The sequence below is a fragment of the Rhinolophus sinicus genome, linkage group LG14 (assembly GCF_036562045.2).
Source record: "Rhinolophus sinicus isolate RSC01 linkage group LG14, ASM3656204v1, whole genome shotgun sequence".
In the NCBI taxonomy this organism is placed as follows: Eukaryota; Metazoa; Chordata; class Mammalia; order Chiroptera; family Rhinolophidae; genus Rhinolophus; species Rhinolophus sinicus.
The window spans coordinates 51,220,350-51,230,603 of NC_133763.1; the positions used below are offsets into that span (position 1 = coordinate 51,220,350).

Here is a 10,254-nt window from a genome sequence, read left to right on the forward strand (position 1 = left end):
GCCTTTGCCTCGGATCACTGTTTCAGCCTCAAGTTTCAGCTCCCTTCTTCCTGCTCTACTTCATGTTTTCCTTCCGTTGACTCTTTAGGAATGAGGCGCAACAGTCTTCTGTCACTTGTCACCCTTAGCCTTTCCTTTCATTTGTTTCTTCCTCCAGAACCCTCCTGAAAACATACTTGCGTTGCTGATGTTGCTTATGCTCAAAAGGTAGGGCAAACATAGTCTTAAAACCAAAATGGGTTTTACTGTTGCCTTTTTGTCTTTTTTTGTGTGTGTGTGTTTTTAAGCATCTTCCAGGTTATGAGGAGTCTGAGAACAAGTGGCCTCAGTACATAGACCTCTACCCGCCCCCCCCAAGACTCGCCCCTTTAGAAAATGTACTCTCCTCCCCCAAACCCGCCCCCACTTAGGCAGGGTTATTCTTTTGGGTGAACCTGCTCCCTGGGAAGGGAGGTGGCAAAACCTGTTTGAAGGTGAGGTTCCCTCCCTTCCAACCCTTCCTACTGAGGCAAGAGCAACAACAGCTGAGAGAGAACAGGGTACGGAAGTGCTGGGAGCTGGGACCGCCGGCTGCCTGGAAGTCCAGGTGTAAAGGAGACAGGAAGATTTGTGAAGATGGAAACTATAGCGGAGGCAGGAGAAAAGACATTGGATCTCGGGTATGTGAGACCTGGGTGAACTCAACTGGAAAGAAGTGAATGGTCTTGGGGGATATTCCCACCACCCAGCTCTTACCAGGTCTGATCTTGGGTTCCTAGAGGCAATAAGACTAAGAATTTGCAGGGAAGACATGGGGGTGGCTTTAGGTAGGAAATGTCGCAATGGTATGGGAACGGGAGGCCAGGGTAATTCCCTGTGTGTGTGTGTGTGTGTGTGTGTGTGTGAAGGAAATATTCTGTGATAAATCTGACCCTGTTCTCTGTTTTCTAACACTCACCCTCCAAAATGGCCATTCTCTAGAAAAGCAGACCTAGAATTAATTTAGGTCCAGGTGCTCCTCCCCAGCAAATCTTTCTTCTTACCCTCTTCCTCCACCCCTCCACCCATGCCATGGTTTCCCCTGGCCACTCCCAGCATGGTGGAGGAAAGGCAGGCCTGACCAGGTGCCATCTTCCCCAGCTTTGCCCAGTGACTGTGGGGCAGGTCTGTTGGGTTCTGGCCAATGGTAATGAGAAGCACTCACCCCTACTGTGGAGGTGGAGCAACTGCCACAGATGTAACTGATGAGCTGTATGTTCTATCCTTCCTCTGCTCCTCAGCGCAAATGAGGGGCGATCCGTTTGTAGCCAGCGGTGAAGCGGGTGGAAACATCAGCCTGGGAGACAAGAGATCTGACTTTGTTTTAAGGCCTGCCCTCTGCCCTGCACCTGAGTCACTCTTCCCCATCCCAGGGTCTCCTACCTCCCATCCAGTCCCCTTAAGACACTGCCTAGTTTGCCTCATGATAATCTTTTCTTCTGGGGGGTGGGGGGACTTACGGTCAGGGAGAATGCAGAAGCGACAGGACTGGGAGCACTGCTGAGACTCGAGGGACTGGATCTGCAGGAGGAGTGGCAGGATGAAGAATTCCCTAGGTGAGGAGGTGTGAGGGAGGCTGGGAGAAGGGGGGTGGTCACAATGGAGGGCAGGCATGGGGGGACTTGAAGGGAAGAGGCTGGATAAAGAAAGCGGAGGGGATGAAATCGTGGCGGGGAGAGAATGGATCAATCAACATCTGGCTTGGTGCCTTTAGCCTGTGTTTCTTCCCCCTTTTAATCTTTTCCCTTCCAGGTTGCTTCCTGAAGCGGCTGACCCTTCCGAAGATACTGATAATCCTCAAAGTGACTCACAGGAAGGTAGGAAAAGTCAATCCTAGGCCTCAAATTCTTGATTCAAATCTAGTGAAGGGTTATTCCACCCATATCCCTTTGAAATTTTAATTCCCTTTCCCCAAATGTCCTGTGCTGTCTCCGTATTGTCACTTCCATCTACACAGGAATTCTAACCTCCCCCGCTAACACATACACACATCTTTTTATTTTTTTGTCCCCCTCCCCCTCCGACCCAGGTACCCCCAGCACGTTAGCCCTGTGTGGCCAGCGTCCCATGCGTAAGCGTCTTTCTGCCCCAGCGTTGCTACTGAATCTGACGAAAGGGCCGGGAGATAATGGAGCTTCTCCTGCCCACTCTGTACCTTCCTCTCCTGGTGGCAGTTCTGACCTGGAAGTAGACGAATTAGAGACACCTTCAGACTCGGAGCAGCTGGACAGTGGACATGAGTTTGAATGGGAAGGTGGGAAAGACACCTGAGGGCTGAGCTGGTAGAAGTAGCGGCCAGTTAAAGAAGCTCGGGATGGATTTAGTGGGACTGAAGTTAGAACTAACAAGGTGGGGACCGAGAAGTGAGGTCAGCAAAATTGATTTACTCAGAACAGAAAGCTAGAGCCCAGAGATCCAAGGCAAGGGTGTCAGCAGAGGGGGGCTGGGGTCCCTTTTTATTAAGGAAAACTATTGAATGACTGTTGCGTGCCATCACTGAGCTGGAACCGGAGATATAAAGTCCCCACCCTCAGGCAATTCTCTGCTTAGTAAGAAATGAGCATAAATAGAAGGAAATGCAATTTCAGCTTATGACCTTCACATGTCCAGGGTACAGTGCAGGCCGGGAGGAGGAGGTCAGCACTGCGGGAGAGGCACTAGGAAAGACCACAGAGGAGGTGACTGACAGCTGTCCATCACGTAGTCGGACGGGCATTCTAGCTGGAAGAGGCGATTGGGGCAGCGGAATGGCATTTGGGGAATTCCAAGTCTCAAGCATGACTATTTAGATATTAAGGAAAATTTGGTTTCTTCTCTACTCACAACACTTCTGACACCAACTGTGGGTTTTCCCATCAATTCTCCAGCTCTCCAGACACCAACTTGTGTCCTGCCATTTAGTTAGAACATGAACCACTTAGAGTGAGCGCAGACCCCAAGGTTAAGCGTCAGTCCCCCAAGACTGTCCCCCTCCCCGCACTTCAAACACCAGTCACATGTCCAGGTCATGGCCTGTGCTGGCTACCACTACCCCCTGCTCGGGTTCGATAATTTGCTAGAATAACTAACAGAACTCAGAAAAACAATTTCCTTACTAGTTTACAGGTGTATTGTAAGAGGCTGCAACTCAGGAACAGCCAGAAGAAAGAGATGTGTAGGACAAGGCATATGGGGAGGTGTGTGGAGCTTCCACGCCCTCTTAGCACCCCCATGTGTTTGTTCACCGCCGACCCAGAAGCTCCCCGAACCACCTCAGCTAGGGTTTTGTGGAGGCTTCATTGTGTGGGCATGACTGATTAGCTCACTGGCCATTAGTGATTAACACAACCTAGTCTCTCTCCCCTTCTCAAAGTTGCAACACTCTAATCACATGGATGGTTCCCCTGGCAACCAGCCACTAATCCTTAGGGGCTTTCCGATGTCACCTTATTAATAAAAACTCATGTGGTTGAAAGGCGCTTGTTATGAATAACAATGTTTACTCCCTTCATCTTTCTCATCGAGTGTTTCAGGAGGCAGGGACAAAACCAAAATATATATTGTATCTCAGATATGAAAGGCGGGGCGGTTAAGAGACAATGACAAAAGATAGTGCTATGTTAAGTCAGCAAGGTCAAACCACAGAGATTCTTGCTGCCCTGCTAAGGAATTTAGATTTTATCTTTTATCTTTAGATGGGGAGTCATTGAACGGTTTCATCAAGGGAGTGACGTGATCAGAGTTAATCACTCTGAAAAGATCCCTCTGTAGGGTATCAGTCCTATTATGGTGCAGCCATACAATGAAATACTAAGTACGAGGCAGCTATTTTTTAAAATGAGGTGGGCATAGTATTGTCATTTGAGTAAAAAAGGGAGGGGAGAAAAGAAAGCTTGCTCCGGCAGTGGTGTCGAGGGTGCAATGGAAACCAGACCAGAGGCAGGAAGACCAGTTAGGAGGCGAGAACAGGCCAGGTGAGAAATACTAAGAAGCTGAACCAGGACAGTAGCAGCGGAAAGAGTGATAAAAGTGTAATGGAGGCAGAGGGAAGAGGACCCAGGCTCCACTTGGCTCGAGGGCCGATAGAGAAGAGTCTCGGGTGATGTACAGATTTCTCTCGCAGGAAGCTGGGTGGACGCAGTCCTTCCCCGAGAAAGGAATCTGAGAGAGGAAGAAGAGCATGAGTCTGAGTTGCCCTTTGGGCCTGATGACTTGGAGGTGACAGAGAGACGAGTAGAGGTGTCCCGTGTAGGCACGCAGGGATGTGGGTCTGGAGAGAAGCCTGGGCGAATCTGGGGATCATCACCTTACGCTGCTAATGCAAGACGTGGGAATAGATGAGCTCACCCGAAGAAAAGCATGGAAAGAGGAATAAAGAATCCGGAAAAAAGAAAACAAAAACTGATACTGGCAAGGGCCATGGACCTACCACAGGGCAAGGTTGCTTCAAGGGCACCGTCTACTGCAAAAGTGAGGATGATGAGTCATAGGAGAGAGCGACCAGCAAGGGGTTGGCGTATTGGACAAACTAGGGCTAGCGTCACGGGGAAGGAACTGAGGGATGACAGGGTGCAGTAATAAACTAGGAAACGGGGGACGTTACACGATGCTGAGGGGGTGTGTTCTGCCCTGTTGACTCTTCCCCATCCCTCTGTTTTAGACGAGCTGCCCCGGGCAGAGGGCCTGGGGGCCAGTGAGGCCGCTGAAAGGCTGGGCCGGGGTTGCATGTGGGATGTGGCTGGAGAAGATGGTCATCGCTGGAGGGTGTTCCGCACAGGCCAGCGGGAGCAGCGAGTGGACATGACGGTCATTGAGCCCTATAAGAAAGTCCTTTCCCATGGAGGTAATGGCTGGCATAGTGGAGGGGAAGGACTATGGTTTCTGGACTAAAATGCCGTCGCTGGAAACCCCGTGATTGGGTGCACCCATCCTTCCTGTAACTTCCAGAGACCCTCCGAGTCCCTCAGCCGAAACGTGTCTGTCAATACATATTTGTTGTTTGAATGAATGACTCTTCCCCTTATCCTTCCCAGGTTACCATGGTGATGGCCTCAATGCTGTCATCCTCTTTGCTTCCTGTTACCTCCCCAGAGGCAGCATTCCCAACTACACGTATGTCATGGAGCACTTGTTTAGGTGAGGTGGGAGGCCCGAAGGGCCCAGCTGGATGTTGGGGGGAGGCACACAAAGGGAACCCCTTCCACCACCAGTAGCTGATTTTAGAGTCCATAGTAACGTCCCTCTCACTCCCCACGACCCAAACACCTCCCCTGACAGTTGCGTCCCCCCAGGTATATGGTGGGAACTCTGGAGCTGCTGGTAGCTGAGAATTATCTGCTTATTCACTTGAGCGGAGGTACCAGCAGGGCCCAAGTTCCACATCTGAGCTGGATGCAGCAGTGTTACCGGACTCTGGACCGGCGGTGAGCCTCGGGACAAGGGGCCACGGCTCTGGCTCTGGCTCGTCGTCTTCTCTCCCATCCTCCCGTTCTTTCTTCTTCCATTTAGTTCTTCCTCTTTTGCGTCCCTCTACACCCCTTTCCAAGCCTCTCCCATCTTCTGTCCTCTTAGAGTCAGGCAAATCTAGTTTCAAATCTTTTTTTTTCTCTTTTTTCCTGTGGCCTTTGTTTTTATTCTGGATTATTCTACTTCGGGGGTTAGTTTCAAATCTTGCCTACACCATTTACTAGCTGTGTGACTTTCGACAAGTCACTTAACCTTTCTGAGACTCGGTTTCCTTGTCTGTGAAATGGCAGTGAGAATCCCTTTGTCCCTGGGCTCCCTTCCGTCTCCCACAGTCTTGTCGTTTATTTCCCTTTCCAGTCCATTGTCTTCTTCTCCGCCTTCGTCCCTAACCCACACATCTGTTTTCCCCCCTGTTCCTTTTTCCCCTCTCTCCCCTCTTCTTTTTGTTCACTTTCTCTTTTTCGTTCCTTTGTTTTCGTTTTTGTTTTCTCCTCATGGGTCTTCTTCACCTGGAGTTTTATAAGTAGGCCTGGTCCCGGAGGATGGAGCAGGGTACAAAAGGAACTCACGTGAGGGGGGGGCCCAGGAGGGAAATGGGTGGAGAAGACCAGGCTGAGAGGTTCTGAGAAGACGGCTTCCTAAAAATGAGCATGCAGGGCTCAAGCTGGGGAGAGCTGAGCTGGCAGTTAAAAGAATGGCGATTAGACCCAGTTGCCAGAGAAGTCTAGAAAGTAGAGACGGGAAGGAAGTTAAAGGACAGAAGATAGCCCCGCCTGCTTTTCAGGCGTGAAGATGGGAGACAAAATAGGCTGACTTCATCTTCTTTTTCAGGCTCCGGAAAAACCTGTGTGCCCTGGTGGTTGTCCATGCCACGTGGTACATGAAGGCGCTCCTGGCACTGCTTCGGCCCTTCATCAGGTACTCGCTCGGGGGACAGGTTCCCCCCATCCTTCCCCATTTTCAAAATCAGGATAAGGGAACTTGCCCCATCCTGTCTCTTTCAGCCTTAAGCACTCTCCTTGTTCCATTTTCCTTTATGAGGGTCTCCAGGAGCCCCCTTCCCGGTACAAAACACGCTTGGTTTGTCCCTCTTTTTTTCAGTTCCAAGTTTACACGCAAGATCCGTTTTCTGAACAGCCTGGGAGAGCTGGGCCAGCTCATCTCCTTGGATCAGGTCCACATCCCTGAAGCTGTCAGACAGTGAGTCCCGAGTTTTAGGATAAAGGGTGGGGGCGGGATGTGTAAAGCCAGTTTCCATTTTCTTAATACCGTGCGGGAGATACAAAGCAACTAACAGCCAGAGGTCCTGCCTTCTGCTTCAAGGTATCTGGGAAAACTGCACACACCCAGGGAAGAAAGGAAGGACACTACTGTATCCAACAAGGACAAATGAAAAACTATACAGAGAAGTGCTGAGACACCAGGATTCAAGAAATGATCACAGCACCGAATTTAGAGGGATTCAGGCCAGCCCTAGAAATTAGAAAGGGACGTATTGGCAGTGAGTGCGAGAGCCTATGCAGTGGGGAGAGAGCTAGGGAGCAAAGAATCCTAGATGAGACCCACTCAAGCACCCACTATTCTCTCTTCCAGTCACCTGGCTTCTCCCTAAACCAGTGCGTAAAACACAGGTACCCTCTCTCCCTGTCTCTCCTAGGCTGGACCAGGATCTCCATGGCTCAGGAGGAACCTAGCATAGGACTGGGATAAAGGGCCGGAGAACCAAGCAAAGATCTCCATCTGCCTACACCCGAACCCTGAAACCCTGAAACGTGAGCTCTTGTGTAAACATCTCCTTCACCCCCAGGACCAGTGGATCTTCACATCTCCGTGGCGTGTCATTCCTTCCGTGACCCTGCCTTCAAAGCAGGGCTGGTCTGGAACCTGATCTGCTGGGTGCCTTTCATTTCAGAAGTAGGGGTGCACATGGTGGCATTTTGTGCGCGAAAGTGCAAGGCTGGGGGTCTGAGTCCTGCTTTAGCTGTAGAACCGTCATCTCTGAGTCATCTGGGCCTCCTCGAGGAAAGGGCTGCAATCCTTTCCACCTGGGTGTGGTATTCTAGCCCTAGGGTGAAGGTGAAGGGTGGTGGGTGGGAAGGGCGGGGCCAGGAGTCCCTCCCTAAATCTGAGAGGGCCGCTGTGTGCCCCCCTTTCCTTTTTAGCCCTGTCTGCTGCCTGTGAGCCCGGGGAAGGCGTGTTTTCAAAACCTGTCCTTCTGTCCTCTTGAGTCAATTGAGATTTGGAGCGCTTAATAAACTGCCATGAGAGGTTTAAGCTCTGCACCGAGGAAGTGAACTCTTTTCTCCAGCCCCTGCATCACAATCCGTCTGTCGGTGGAGTTCTAGTTGCGGGGGTTCCCAGGATTTTCAGCGGAGCCACTGGGGCTGCGGGAGCCACGGGCGGAGGGCCTGGGGGCGGGGGTGGGGGCGTGGCGCGCGCATCAGAGCCCCCTCCCCCCTGGGCCTCAGTTCTAACGACCCGGTGGGTCAAGAGCAGACGGGAGGGAGAGAAGGTAGGAGGCCCGGCCTCGATCTCTGGGCTCCCTCCCAGCCCCACACCGTCCAGCCCCATGGTCCCCGCCGCCGACGCGCTGCTCTGGGCCCTGCTGCTGAGTCTGGGGTCCCGGGCGGCGGCGGGGGCCCAAGAACTGACTTCGGCGGGGACGGCCGGGACGGCTGGGACGGCCGGGACGACCGGGACGGCCGGGACGACCGGGACGGCCGGGACGACCGGGACGACCGGGACTCGGCCGGTCAGTTTCCGCTTCCAGGGCCCAATGACCCGCAACTACCCGTCCACCGCGCTGACGGCTGCCTCCCCGAAGAGGAGGGTAATGATGCAGGACGAGGACGATGTCGTGGCCACTGCCGACCGCCTGGCAGGCCCAGCAGCTGCGGAGCTCTTGGCCTCGACGGTGTCCACGGGCGTCAATGGGTCGCGGTCGTGGGAGCATGAGGATGGGACTTTGGAGGAGGGGGTTGTGATTCACGTCGATAAGAGTAGCACCAGCTCGGAGGTTCCCAGTACGGTTCCCAGTTCCGTTCCCAGTACAGCGGTGGGGCCCAGCTCAAGGTTCCCCGCGAATGTCCAGGAGCCGGAATACAGGCTCTCCACAAGCCTGCCGCGCTCCAGCTGGAGGTCCACTGAGGACCTGGCGCTCTCCGACACGAGCCTCAGCCAATGGACAACAGCAGGTGCCACCCCACACCGCTCCTCACGTCCCTCGCCCACAGCCATGCCACCTCCGGAGGACCTTCGGGTGATGCTAATGCCCTGGGGCCCATGGCACTGCCACTGCAAGTCAGGCACCATGAGCCGGACCCGCGCAGGCAAGCTGCAGGGCCTTTCGGGGCGTCTCCGAGTTGGGGCGCTGAGCCAATTGCGCACGGAGCACCGGCCTTGCACCTATCGTCAATGTTCCTGCGACCGGCATCGTGAGGAATGCCCCCTGGATTCAAGCCCCTGTTCTGATGCCAGCTGCACCACCCAGCCCAGCACCACCAGCACCACCAGCGCCACCACCAGCCCCATGCCTCCCCTCAGCAGCAGACTCAGACCCACGCCCATGCACTTGTTCAGCCCCAGCCCCGCCCTTGCTTTCTGGAGGCGGGTCAGGATAGGGCTGGAGGATATTTGGAACAGCCTCTCTTCAGTGTTCGCAGAGATGCAACCAGTAAGTGTTTGGCGATGAGCGGGGATCTTTGTTGATGGATCTGAACAGCCCTGATAGGCAAAGCCTGTTGCTCAGCAGCCACTGTGCTTGTGTCAACTGCTGCTTGTATGTCTAGTTATTGATTCGTAATGTGCATTGGTCTGTCCATCCTGTTGGCCACGATTCCACTGGTTATTCCTTGAACTGCTGGTTGGTTATTAGGTAACATGCATAGTGGGTCATTAGGTGATGACTGACCAAGCTGTTAAGATTGCAGATATGTAAAGAATTCCTGATGAGCAGATAATTAATGGAGGTGGAAGATAATTAAGTTTTCAGCTTCTCTGTGCAGTTTAATAGTAATTACAGCCAGTGTCTGAGGTCTTGCTATGTGCACTTTCCCTGGATCAGCCCTCCAACCCCCCATGAGGTATTAGTATCCCCACTTTACAGATGAAGAAATGGGGGTTTGTAAAGTTGATAAGTGGCAATCACAGCAGGCCTTAAACCAGGTTGGTTTGACCCTAGTGCCGACTCAACCACGGTCCCAAAGAATTCTCAAGGAAGCACAGTTGAGCCACCCAAGGCTCGACTGACCTGGTAAAATATTCTCAATGGATAGGATGATAGGACCTTTGGGGAGAGGTGAGGGACAAAATGTCCACTTGGTCATTTTGCCGGTTTCTGTTGTCTTTCTCCTTACGTGTCCAATGGCATTCACTATGTTAGAGAAGCATAAACACAGTAGTGTTGAGGGAAGGAGGGTTTGTGGGGAGAGGGACATGAAGTAAGGAAGGGAAAAGAAATAGATTTGTTACATTTCCCCTTTTCTCTATTTTCTTTCTTACCCAGATAGACAGAAACCAGAGGTAATGGCCATTTGACCTACAAGAGGAGGTGTCGGCATCTCAATCTCTCCTCCCTTTTCAATCCCAGCACCCCCCGGATATTTTTAGTACAGAAAAACAAAACTAGAAAAAACATTGTTTGGTCTCGTGTCTTTTTACAGAGGTATCTGTGGAAGGAGAGACCGCCAGTCTCGTGGACCCTAAAACTGAACTGTGAAGCTAGCAGCGTGTGGCTTGGGCCCTTCCCCCATCCCTCAGATAAAATGTTGATATTGTTCACCTTGCTCATTG

General features: G+C 52.3%; 2 protein-coding genes across 3 annotated transcripts; both read left to right on the forward strand.

Moving 5' to 3' along the window:
- The first annotated feature begins 112 nt into the window (after positions 1 to 112).
- BNIPL (BCL2 interacting protein like) lies at positions 113 to 7,737 on the forward strand. 2 transcript variants are annotated; one of them, XM_019739973.2, is made up of 10 exons: positions 113 to 659; positions 1,485 to 1,574; positions 1,771 to 1,835; positions 2,048 to 2,272; positions 4,658 to 4,840; positions 5,031 to 5,133; positions 5,289 to 5,420; positions 6,295 to 6,381; positions 6,565 to 6,663; positions 7,121 to 7,737. In XM_019739973.2, exons 1-10 carry the CDS (start codon positions 616 to 618, stop codon positions 7,155 to 7,157), a joined length of 1,065 nt encoding a protein of 354 aa, XP_019595532.2. In that variant the 5' UTR covers positions 113 to 615; the 3' UTR covers positions 7,158 to 7,737. The 2 variants fall into 2 exon arrangements, with proteins under 2 accessions (XP_019595532.2, XP_019595533.2); XM_019739974.2 differs by having other exon boundaries at positions 5,031 to 5,109.
- A 125-nt stretch (positions 7,738 to 7,862) lies between these two features.
- LG14H1orf56 (linkage group 14 C1orf56 homolog) lies at positions 7,863 to 10,228 on the forward strand. Its single transcript, XM_019739972.2, has 2 exons — positions 7,863 to 9,136; positions 9,968 to 10,228. The coding sequence occupies exons 1-2, from the start codon at positions 8,033 to 8,035 to the stop codon at positions 9,986 to 9,988; spliced, it is 1,125 nt and encodes a 374-aa protein (XP_019595531.2). The 5' UTR covers positions 7,863 to 8,032; the 3' UTR covers positions 9,989 to 10,228.
- Positions 10,229 to 10,254: the final 26 nt, after the last annotated feature.